Raw genomic sequence first — 13,208 nt, forward strand, 5'->3', positions numbered from 1 at the left:
GAGAATAATATATATTTTAAGGTACATATGTTGTATTTAACAGCAGTAGAGTGGAATAGTGCTTAATACTGTCAGAGTTTTAGGGACCTCATTTTTATTTCAATACAGTCAAATTTATACATTCATCAACTGCACTCAAGTTTCTTTCCACAATAGGTAGTTTTGCTGGATTTTAATTGGTAGCTCTACACTAGCTGACTGGTTGTGGATGAGTATGTATGTCTTTTGATATGCTAGCTAGCACAGCATCAATGATTGGTGCTTGACTTGCAACTGGTGTTAGCAAGAATCCTCCAAACCCCTGCAATAAGTAAATCAATAATGGAAGAATGTATTGTATAATTGTGCTTATGTAAAATTAGCAATATATGACAATAAAAAAAAAACAATAAAAGTTATTTAAGACAATTTTAAAACAAATATTTAGGGTTTATATGATGACCGATGTATTTTTTTTAAATATGTTTACAATGTGTTACAGAGAAATTATATATGCAGTGGATAATATGAAAACACAAAAAAAAGAGAAAGAAACAGACTTACAGTAAAATCAACTGTAATAACATTATACGTTGTCAACACCACGTCTTGTTTAGACAGGAATGCTGGGTCTCTTTTTCTTTCACTACCATGGTAAACATACACATTCAGGTTTACCTCTGGACGTATATGCTGCTCAAACTGGTCCTGAGAAAACAATATAAATATATCATTTTAGTGCTCAAACAGGCTACCTTTTATAATATTATACAAGGGGTCAGAATGTTACAAAGGACAGAGATATTATTGGTGAATAAACAGGTTTGTGAGTTTGTGTATACAAGGGCTGCAGGTTTATTTACTTTTCTGGTACATGTAAAACTGTGTAAGAACTCAAGAGCCTTACTTCAGAGAAAAGTGTTATAAAATAAGTATGTAAACTTAATTGATCTTAAATTAATATGGTCTCAGGCAACTGAGATGGAATGTGCAGCATAACAGAGTGTTACACTGTAAAAATATTAATCAAATTATTATTGATAAAAATAGGTTGAACCAGTGCCAAATACTGCCAATATGTTGGGAGCATGCACTGAAACAGCGAGTTGCTGCACCCACCACATGACAAACCAGCTTAATAATCCTTTATAATATACAACTAAATGTAATCTCCCCACAAACCTCTCCATTTAGACAGATGCACTAAAATCTGTAGAGAATATATTACCAATTTGGAATATTTTCCAAAATTAGTTCTCTCCGGATGTATTTGAGACAAACCATAAGGCTAGTGATTATTAACGTATCGGCCTCCTAGTATCTTCTTTCATTGTGGATACTGAGTCTTTATATATTTAGAAAGGAATATAGTAGATGTAAGCCCCTAAAAAGCCTTGCAACTTCGCACCACATCATCATTAACTATATTGAAGATCTGGGCAGTCAAGATTTTACTTTGAACTAAAAGACAGAATCCCCACCCCCACCCCCCCCATTCAAGGGAAAAGATAACAAAAAGCAGAAAAGGCAACTGTTTAATTTTAAAACACAACTCCAAGATAACACAGGAAACTGATTTCTATGTACAGTCATCTGTGTGATTTTGGCCGCACGCGATTTCAATGAAGTAAAAGTAGGTTACTGCAAATAAAGAGGCTGGAAGTAATATGATTATTCCAGTAAACATTTTTTTGCAATACATCCAAATGACAGAAATAAACTGAAGAAAGGGTAAAGATGGGATACTTACAAGCCAGTTAGAAATCACAGATAAAGGACAAATAATTAGAGTTGCTCTTGTATTTATGTCTATGTCATTGTGTTTTAAAGATGGTTTTATAGAATTTCCACCTCCTGGAGGGAAAAGAAACAGCACTAGTATAAATCACACTGAAGAAACAAATTATGATAAGAGTTATTTAACTCTACAAGCCATTTGCTGACAGAATTAAATTATCAAGAGTACAAAATTGCCTAAAAAAAAAATCACACACAGATAATAGAATAGCATATGCTTGCTCTTAACAGCACGTATTCTCCTAAATCAGAAAAACCAGATTCCTGTCTCTGAGAGGTGTAACAGTCTGGCAGTGTATTTTAAGAAGACAATTCAGTTATTTTAAATAGTTACTGAACATCCTGTTGTGCAAGATAAAGTTGATCAAGATGAAGCAAATGGTGATTTGTGCTGTCCACACCCATCCTAAAACCAACCTTGCATCCAGCAATCACACAAAGATGAGACCATTAATGAATACTACTATGCAGTTCTTGATAACTATGACTGAGATTGAGTAAATGATCCAATGTATAGAAAATGACCAGGCTGGATTATAAACCCAGATACTTGATGCTACAAAGATCTGTGGTAAGGACTACCAGCATGCCACCCTTGGTCATCTTCAGAACTAACTAAAGAGAGGAGGATGTCAAAATGTACCTGCAACACATTGTCATTTGGAAAATGTTTAACAATTGTACCTCTTCAGTGTCATACAAAGTTAACAAACTGGAACATATCTTGTGGAAATGAATGTCACAACTGATTAAATGATGTTGTAATTTTTATGAAAAACGTAGGTGTAACATGAGTGGCTAAGTGACTAACCATTGTTGGAATCTAAAGTATATAATTTCATAAAAATTGAGAAGTAGTCAGATGAGTACTTTATTCAAGTCCAGGCTGCTGTGCCTTGTACTTGGAGATTGCATGTGTGTCTCTGTGTTCCTTAAATTAACCCATTAAACTAATAAAGGGTAAATCAAACAAGACCCCAGGTTAATAGAAAGATATACTACAAATTTGTAAAGAAAGCACTGGATTTGGCACAATTTTTGTCTATGCTGAAATTAATTTAACCAGTATGGATTATCGCACAAACAATAATTTGTATTCTTTTTCATTAAGTCCATATACAATTATAAATCCCTATGCATATGTACACAACATGTACTGTATATACAATTTAGAAAACACTGAAATATTTAGCATAATTTACCAGTTACCAACATGTAGAAGACAAACAGTCCTTAACTTAAAACAACTTTGATAGGCATGTCATTTTCTAACCCGCTTAATCCAGACCAGAATCACGAGGGGGAATGGAATCTAACCCAGCTGGCATAGGGCACAAGGTAAGAACAAGCCCTGGACAGGGTGCCAAGTCCATCGCAGTGTGAACACACAAACACACACACCAGGGCCAATTTAGTTTAGTCAGTTCACCTAACCTGCATGTTTTTTGACTGTGGGATGAAACCAGAGCACCCAGAGGAAACCCCCAATACACAGGGAGAACATGCAAACTCCACACAGGGAGGGCCTGGGAAGGGAGCACTGGTCTCCTTATTGAGAGGCAGCAGCATTTGATAAACATTATCTTGGTAAATGACAAAAAAAAATCAACTTGTCAAGAATATTTTGAGAAACTATAACTATTAAAATAGCATGTTTCATCAATGTCATAATAATGGTCATTTGTATTAGACGTAAAAGTCAGTAAATCATACAGTAAAAATAAATATAAACAAGGAACAAATTTCCTACTTCAGATTCTTTAGATTGCATATGAAGGACAAGAACTTCATTAACATTGAAATAGTCCAGAGAAGTGAGTTATGACATGTTGCCTAGTCATTATGTATATGGCTAATGCCTATAATGTTCGATGGAATGAATATGAATACTTAAAAACATATACTGAAATAAAATGATCTTTCAATGTCCACACACATTTTAAAAGTGTATTTTCATTCACCAACATGAACTTCTTTCTCTGTATATGACCCCATTTTGTACCTTCTCCCCATGGAGACACAGCACTAAAAATTATATTTATGTCTGGCCAAGGATGCATTCAACAAGAAATGACAACTAACAACTAAATTACATGACATATAAAACTATATTTCACACTATAGTAGCAAGTCATTAAACATACAAGAAAGGAAATGATTTGGAAGGTATCAAATATGGAACTGGGATACAAGGAGGGGAAAAGACACAAACACATACTAAGAAAAGGGTGTCTGGGCAGAAAAATACATAAAGGTAGATTATTTGAAAAGATACCAAACTGTCCAAGTAGAAAAAAATGAGCATCAAGAGAAGAGTCATGAACAGACCAAGAAATGAAGAAAATGAATGTGTTGTCCTTTCAATTGGAAATAACACCAATTGGTAAATGAATACAATTGCAGCAATATAGTTTAAAACTATGTTTAAATTAACAACATTTGCAGCAAATCTGTAATCAAAACTAATCTTTCTTCCCATTTTCAATATACCTGTAATACCCTTAGCTCTGCCAACCTATCAACATTGGTTGGAGCAAAATGCAGCATCTCTTCCAAGAAAGGGGTAGTTTTCATTGGATGTTAATAAAAACTCAAATAGAAAATAGAATGTACAATTAAGTTCACAGAGACACTTGTTACTCATTACTGCAACTTGATAAGATGTTTACTCAACACTTGGCCTACTAATTACAAGAGGGCTTCCTGCCAGTAGATGGGAGTAAAGGGACAGTACTGACTCAGTGGCATCTATGTTCAGGATGTTGTTAGTCACTTGAGGTTTTGCAAAATGATAATTATCTACAGTGACCGTAGGTTTTTATTCTAACTAGTTTCACAATCACTGAGTCATTTTGCCTTTATTTCATAGTTTAATTAGCACTACCTTTTTATTTTGCAGTAGTGCAGCAGAGTGAGACTTACATTTAGAAGAACATTTAGAAATACAGTGCATCCGGAAAGTATTCACAGCACATCACTTTTTCCACATTTAGTTATGTTACAGCCTTACTCCAAAATGGATTAAATTCATTTTTTTCCTCAGAATTCTACACACAACACCCCATAATGACAACATGAAAAAAGTTTACTTGAGGTTTTTGCAAATTTATTAAAAATAAAAAAACTGAGAAATCACATGTACATAGGTATTCACAGCCTTCGCTCAATACTTTATCGATGCACCTTTGGCAGCAATTACAGTCTCAAGTCTTTTTGAATATGATGCCACAAGCTTGGCACACCTATCCTTGGCCAGTTTCGCCCATTGCTTTTTGCAGCACCTCTCAAGCTCCATCAGGTTGGATGGGAAGCGTCGGTGCACAGCCATTTTAAGATCTCTCCAGAGATGTTCAATCGGATTCAAGTCTGGGCTTTGGCTGGGCCACTCAAGGACATTGTCCTGAAGCCACTCCTTTGATATCTTGGCTGTGTGCTTAGGGTTGTTGTCCTGCTGAAAGATGAACCATCGCCCCAGTCTGAGGTCAAGAGCGCTCTGGAGCAGGTTTTCATCCAGAATGTCTCTGTACATTGCTGGTCATCTTTCCCTTTATCCTGACTAGTCTCCCAGTCCCTGCAACTGATAAACATCCCCACAGCATGATGCTGCCACCACCATGCTTCACTGTAGGGATGGTATTGGCCTGGTGATGAGCGGTGCCTGGTTTCCTCCAAACGTGACACCTGGCATTCACAACAAAGAGTTCAATCTTTGTCTCATCAGAACAGAGAATTTTCTTTCTCATGGTCTGAGAGTCCTTCAGGTGCCTTTTGGCAAACTCCAGGCGGACTGCCATGTGCCTTTTACTAAGGAGTGGCTTCCATCTGGCCACTCTACCATACAGGCCTGATTGGTGGATTGCTGCAGAGATGGTTGTCCTTCTGGAAGGTTCTCCTCTCTCCACAGAGGACCTCTGGAGCTCTGACAGAGTGACCATCGGGTTTTTGGTCACCTCCTTGACTAAGGCCCATCTCCCCTGATCGCTCAGTTTAGATGGCCGGCCAGCTCTAGGAAGAGTCCTGGTGGTTTCAAACTTCTTCCACTTATGGATGATGGAGGCCACTGTGCTCATTGGGACCTTCAAAGCAGCAGAAATTTTTCTGTAACCTTCCCCAGATTTGTGCCTTCAGACAATCCTGTCTCTGATGTCTACAGACAATTCCTTTGACTTCATGCTTGGTTTGTGCTCTGACATGAACTGTCAACTGTGGGACTTTATATAGACAGGTGTGTGCCTTTCCGAATCATGTCCAATCAACTGAATTTACCACAGGTGGACTCCAATTAAGCTGCAGTAACATCTCAAGGATGATCAGGGGAAACGGGATGCACCTGAGCTCAATTTTGAGCTTCATGGCAAAGGCTGTGAATACTTATGTACATGTGCTTTCTCAATCTTTTTATTTTTAATAAATTTGTAAAAATCTCAAGTAAACTTTTTTCACATTGTCATTATGGGGTGTTGTGTGTAGAATTCTGAGGAAAAAAATGAATTTAATCCATTTTGGAATAAGGCTGTAACATAACAAAATGTGGAAAAAGTGATGCGCTGTGAATACTTTCCGGATGCACTGTATATGTACTTTTGACATACCTGTATCAATAACAAGGTAAATATTGTTTTACACATAATTAGGTTAATAAAACTCACCCATAGGGATAAAGACACTGGTGTATCACAAGCAAAGGGATGCAAATATCTCAGAGATGGGGCAGAGTCTTTTCTAGTATAAATTCATCCACTTTCTTAGAAATGTGGGTACATGAGATAGTTCAACCCTAATAAGAAGTCATGCTATCACAAGATAAACACCGCACACACAACTTAGACACCAGTTATTCTACAGTTCCTTAGGATGAAACCAAAGCATCAAAAAGAAGATGCAGATAAACTCCACTCTGATAAGAGGAGCTATAAGGCAGTAGAGCACCATGAAGCAACAGTGCAACCCTGCTAAATTTAATTTTACGGTTAATTGATTGCTGAGTAGCACTTCAGCAGTATATAGGCAATTCAAAATATGCCCAGGCCCGGGTGCATTGATGTGATTTTTTTTTTTTTAAGTGCTTGCATTCAACACCTTTACTGAGGAGGAAAAACACCATTTTTAAACCAGGATCCATAGATTTGAAACAAAATAAAACATAAAAGGAAGAGAAATCTTGCCATTCTCAAATTTTAGGAAATACCAGCACAGAACCATGTTTCTGTTGTATTGGAATTAAGAAAACAAATACCAAAAAGGTAAGCACTATAGTTCTATCCGTTGTAAAATACGCCGCAGAGCAAGTACACAAGTGCCATAAAGCTTTATCTTCAAGCAAAATGATAAGTGACAGAAAGAACAGTGGACAAGACTGTGAAAACTGCAAATTGTTTACAGGCAGTTATGGTGAAAAATGAAACAAGTAATATTCCACAGCAGTAGTATTTCCTTACAAATTCAGCAGAACTGCTCATCAAACCACAACTGCTTATAAACTATAGAATACTGATCAATCAGGCATAGATTTCCATTCCTACATAGTCCACATTGTTTGTCAACTTACCACATACAGTAGAATTAACAAGTCAATGCATGATTTTGATTAAAAATGCGTTATGAATACCACTTGAAATGTCAATGTTCTAGTGAAATGTTAAAACTAATGCATGCATGTTTATGAAATGTTTGGTGTGAAGAAAATGTGATTTTTCTGTCCTTTTATAGCTTTACATGTCTTTGTATCAGTGCCTTAATAGAAATATCAGGCTAGACTCTACATCTTTGAATAGTTATTGCGGAGTGTCTCTTTAAGCCTGATGGAAGAATACTGTTATATTATCCTTTTACTTGTGACCAAATGGATACTGCACAATAAAAAACATGCCACAGTTGTAATGTAATTAACCAGGAAAAAGACAAAATCAGACTAGAATAAATATGTCCTGCCATGAAAAGAAACCCTAGCAGCTAATAATTATTTTTAATATATACTCAAGTTAACATTTTATTTAGAGAAAAAAAAATAAAGACCTTTTGTCTTGCTTATTCTTTTTGCTGTGAGTGCAGATGAGGTTCCTTGAAGCGCAGTGGCAAATTCACTGTCATCCATAAGCTGAGAGAAACTTCCTAAAAGTATAATTAGTTAATGTTACACATCATAATTGGATCGACATTCTTCTTACAAATAACATTCCATTCTAGAAATATGCTACTGTATTATTCTGATGTTCCGCAACAAACCTTTGTGAATTCTGGAAGAGGCACAAGTGGTGTTCCCACAATAAAACGGATGAAAATCCCATATTTGTTAGATAATAAACATTTCCATTCTGTAACTAATTATATTTTCATTATGTATGCTCTTCTGAAACTTTAAAAGGCATGCAGAAGGATCAATTTGCCTATCTGTGGTGCTCAATAGAAAATACCAATTTAAAAAAATATCTTACAACTAAGCACTGTGGCAGACAGCTGGGGCCCTTACCTGGCCGGGACACCTCCAGAAGGACCAAGGGAGAGAATATATTCAGAGCATTACCAAACCCCAAAAACAATAGATGGCAGTCCCCCTGGGTTGTAGCAGTGCCTCGGACTACCACAGGGCTCCATGGCAGCAGACCTGTTGGGTTTTGTGGACACTATCGGGGGTGCTACAGGTACTGTTGAGCCCTGTATGGCAGCACTTCCACCACACCTGGAAGTGCTACCAGAAGAAGGTCATTGAGCACCTGGAGCACTTCCGGGTACCCGATAAAAGGAGCCAGCCACCACTACATCAGAAGTCAGAGTCGGGAGAAATGGAGAGGAAGCTTGCCAGAAAGAGCGGAGGTGAACAGAGAGTAAGAGAAAGAGAAAGGAAAAGAAGAAAAAGGTAGGTTGTGCTGTGAACTGTGCTACACAGTTGGGAAAAAGGGGAAGGAGTTCCATATGAGGAAAAAAAATAAAAATAGAAAGTGTGAACTGAACTTGTGTCCTGCATCTGTCTGTGTCAGGTTTCGGCGGCAGGAGCACCCTCTGCAGGGTTTTTATTTTTATTTTTTTTTAAACTGTCCACACAACATATTCCTAAAAAATCAATAAAGGAAAAGAGAGATGAGATTTTTACATCTACTGATGAAGTAAAAAGCAATTATTGTGATCACATAAAGGAGATTAATCTGACAAAATAATCAAGATCCTTTATACCTTGGCCATGAAATACTATTTAGCACCAAATATTATTTGTTGGTCTACGGCTAATACAATAAACACAGAGACCATACACTTGAACGCACTGCTCAGAAAACTTACATAGGGAGAGCGTGAAGTCAACAGCATCCGGGTATGTTAATTGAACCCAAGATACCTGAACTATAAAACTGCACACCGTGACGCTTCAAAGTTATGCTATAAGCAGTACTTGTAAATATAGCATAGCATCGAGTCCTTCATTTTCAATAGAGTCAAAACTGTTATTAGAATCTGACTCAAGGCCTTATAATCTGTATCACTAGCATTCTGTAACTTTTCTGGGACTTCCACAACCATATGTTTTATTTTTTGAAGAAGAAATCTCCCTAGTACAAACTAAGTACAATTGCACTCTCACAGAAGAAATTATGTAATGGTGTGTAAAGATAAGCACTTGCACACATAGACATAGACAACTATATATCATTATTCTGGACCTCAGCTATCCAATGATAGAAAGCCTTTCACTCATTACTGAATACTGCATCTAGTTCAACGCAAGTGGGATCTTTGATAAAAGCAGATTCATTCAGTTGTGACGTGTTGCTTGCCTCAGTATATAAATATGTGCAAATTGCATATTTACTAATGAAATAGAGCAAAAAACATGGAAGATTATGATTAATTTGAAAGAAGACATCCATGGGCATATAAAAATACCATTACTGCTTTTGATTGACTTGTGGGGTTATTGAATGTACATAAGCAACTTTGAAATACGTTGGTGTTCCACTAATGGGAAACATTTTATGCCTAACTGGCTACACTATTTGAGTAATTACTCCTTATAAATGACCCTTCTCACAAACATAATTTAGATAGTGTGTAGAGGACTGGGGTCCTCTAATAATGATGGTAAATGAAGAGGTTTCCAGGGGGTTCAGAATATACCAGGCAGGTACAACAGTCAAGCCTAGAGCCAGCATGTACAAACAAATTATGCAAAACAAGAAAAATATCAAAATGAACTATGCAAAACTATTGTCAAAAAAGAACAAATTAACAGGCTAGACAATATCGTTGAATATCACAGAGAGAAGACAATGGCAATATTTACAAGGAGTTACATGTATCAATAAATTTTGAAGCTTTCGGTCATTGTAAAAGCTACATCCAAAGACTCATGTGCATAGTGCACTAATACAAAGGTTAGCTTTAGGAATGGGTAGACAAAGTCTTGCTTTCTTTATTGCTGAAACCACTGCCTGTTTGAATGGTGCCAAAAAATGGCTGATATCCACTTAACAAAAACACACACAGCACTACCTTCGAAGATTTCCTGGGAAGTGAGCTTTATTTAGGATCAGCTGGCAGTCCAATGTAATAATGAAGCGATCCGGCCCTGGTGAGTTTTCACAGCCAACTTATAGTCTCCTGGATGAAATCTGAGAGGTCTGTGAAACATTTGAACAACATACTGGCAAGGAAGGAAATGAGATCATTGCCCTTTGCACACTCTTCTGAGACCAACTATTCTTAAAAGAGTCCAGTGCTTTTGGTCTTAACTCGGAGTTTGAGACCAAACACACAGTTATGCTGAGACAGTTTTTATTTTATAATGACTAGTTCAAATTTTAAGCTGGAAAGATGCGTTTGCATAGTCAGATTTAAAGAAGCAGTATTTTCCATCACAGATATTCCATGGAGCCACAGTAAGACAAAACTGGTGCTAAGCAGGCAAAACATTCAGGAAATATTAATACAAATAAAGGATTCTTTTAGTAGTCATCACTACAGACCATCACTATGTTTTCTTTTTTCACAAAATAAAAAACAAGAATCGACAAAGTTGTAATCTGTGTTTCTGTTAGTCTGTAAGTAAAGTAAAAGTAAACTACTTATGTGTTTCAGAAGATTACTTAATTGTTAGCCTAAGGACACCTTTGTCATTTAATATGGCATATGTAAACACCACACAGACAACACCTAAGTACATGACTTGAACACAGGACAGTCGCTAATCACTATACTACCCTTTGGGGAAAAAAATAAATTATTCAATGAATTAAAATAACAATTCTTCTTTAAGTGTTAGGAATTACTTTAAATTCAGCTTTCCATGCATGCTTGTCAACTAAATAAACAATGCAATGCATCAATAATTAAATATTTTTAAAAAGCCTGGCAACAATAAATTGATTTACGTATTAAAATATTAGGTTTAATGTTTGTTGCTAAATGTCAATTAGCTATACAAAAGTGTGGATAGTGTTTTGGATCTTTTGCCTAAAATGGGAGGCCTAATTCACAAGTTTTCCAACAAAGCTAATTTCACATAATAAGTGATAACCACACCTTCCACATATCCACTGAGCCTTTCATAAAAAAAAAAAAAAAATTACAATAGCTTCATCCAGTCAACGGCAGAAAAAAAAGGCATGACTGAACATGTGTAGTAAGGAATGAAATACACTGTGACTCTCTTCGAAATTATTCTTTTTCGGTATACATGTTATTTGTATTGTTCTGTTTAAGGTTTACTCATTAAAAAAAACAGAGGTACATAACATTTCTACAAATGTAATCTTTTTTGATATGTTACTACGTAAGAATTTCATATCCACTTCCCTTCAAAAATAGTAGCGAGATAAAATGTTCTAGCTCACTCCACATAATATATTTACTACACACTATAGTGCAGGGGTCCTCAATCACGGTCCTGGAGAGCCACAGTGGCTGCAGGTTTTTGCTCCAACCCAGTTGCTTAATAAGAAGCACTTATTGCTCCAGTAAGATTTCTGCTTCACTTTAGTTGTCTCGCTCGTTAAGATTTTGACCCTTTATTGCTTATTTTAGTCTTAAACAGTCATATTCTTGGTTTTTAATTGCTCCTAATTAGCTATAACATGCAAATGACAAAAGAGACCAGCATTTCTCCATTTAGCTTGTTACCATTTACACCTGTGTGTATTTATCATGCACTATTTGGTTTAATTAAATACTTGGAAGGAAAGTGAAGAGACTGAGAATTACTCCTCCATTTTAGCCTTCAAATCATTTGGATGATATCCTTAGAAAGGGGAAGGAAATCTAAGATATGAGAATGACCTGACACAGCAGAGTTAAAACAGTGACAAACCATGAAATTAAATTATTGGCAAGAATTGCTTTCAAATTAAGTATCCGGGAACAAAAACCTGCAGCCACTGCGGCCCTCCAGGACTGTGATTGAGGACCCCTGCTATAGTGTAACACTTTGAATTGCTATACCTATGCAGCATATATGCATGTGTTTTTTTGGGGTTTATTTTACCTATACATTTGTTTTCCATTCATACACCTATAAAATAATATTTTAGTTTCTAATATATAAAATGCTATATCTGGAAGGAAACTAGTAAAGAAGATTAGAACCAAAGGCCAGGAAATTTCTAGTTTCACATGGAATTGCATCTGAACACATGAAAACTTCACCTTGGAGAAGATTCTTGCCCTTATTCATGTTGTACCAGAGACTCTTGTTTGACGCAGAAGCGTTGTTGTGCTATCGAACAGTCAGGAAATACGAGGTTCTCGGTACTTAATAACTGGGAGTTCACAGTCAGACAATTCATAGAAAATATGTAACACAAATTCTCAGAGTTGTGATGAAAGGCTTGTCTTTCATGTCAGTCATATTAAAATTAAAAAAATAACCTGTTTGGCTACAAATGGCATTGTTGTGGGTGAATGGTAATTGAAACAAGACAACACATTTTTAATACTCATTTGCCTGTCTCCTAAAAATCTGGCCAGAAATTCATGTGAATACAACAAAGTGGGAAAGTGAGACATTACAAGTGGGAACTCCAAAAACTCCCTTTATCATGATAGACAGCAAATACACATATAGCGATAAAGCAAGCACCTAAATCTAACTAATTGATGCTATTAGTGTATAGTGCAAACTCCTGCACCATCATGGCATCCTCAAAAAGACTGCACAAATGCAATAAATTACATTACATGTTAAAAGTTAAATTGACATTTAGGGTTCAAAGGCATTATGATAAAACTTGGTAGAAATAATATATTATTTGTAATATTTTAATATTGTGCATTATGTGTTGTGTTGTTTATTTTGTGCACTAAAGATTTAGTGCCTTATGAAATGACTGTGTACTTGATAGACATGTTTCAGTAACTCTTAAACACATGGCATTTATCTCCCATGTTCATGACCTAAGGCCCATCTTCTAAAAGTCAAAGAATCTTAACAATTCACATTCTTTTACAAG

The 13,208-nt window shown here is 36.2% G+C and overlaps 1 protein-coding gene across 2 annotated transcripts in view; it reads right to left on the bottom strand.

The window, feature by feature from the left end:
• Positions 1-13,208, bottom strand: part of hltf (helicase-like transcription factor) — a 74,133-nt gene that overhangs the window by 22,125 nt on the left and 38,800 nt on the right. For both annotated transcript variants that reach the window (XM_028794695.2, XM_028794696.2), the window contains 3 exons: positions 7,792-7,887; positions 1,730-1,833; positions 544-687 (listed from right to left, as the gene is read on the bottom strand). In XM_028794695.2, the coding sequence (XP_028650528.2) occupies positions 544-687; positions 1,730-1,833; positions 7,792-7,887 (344 nt within the window). The remainder of the gene's footprint in view (positions 1-543; positions 688-1,729; positions 1,834-7,791; positions 7,888-13,208) is intronic.

This window comes from Erpetoichthys calabaricus, chromosome 2 (genome assembly GCF_900747795.2).
Source record: "Erpetoichthys calabaricus chromosome 2, fErpCal1.3, whole genome shotgun sequence".
Taxonomy (NCBI): Eukaryota; Metazoa; Chordata; class Cladistia; order Polypteriformes; family Polypteridae; genus Erpetoichthys; species Erpetoichthys calabaricus.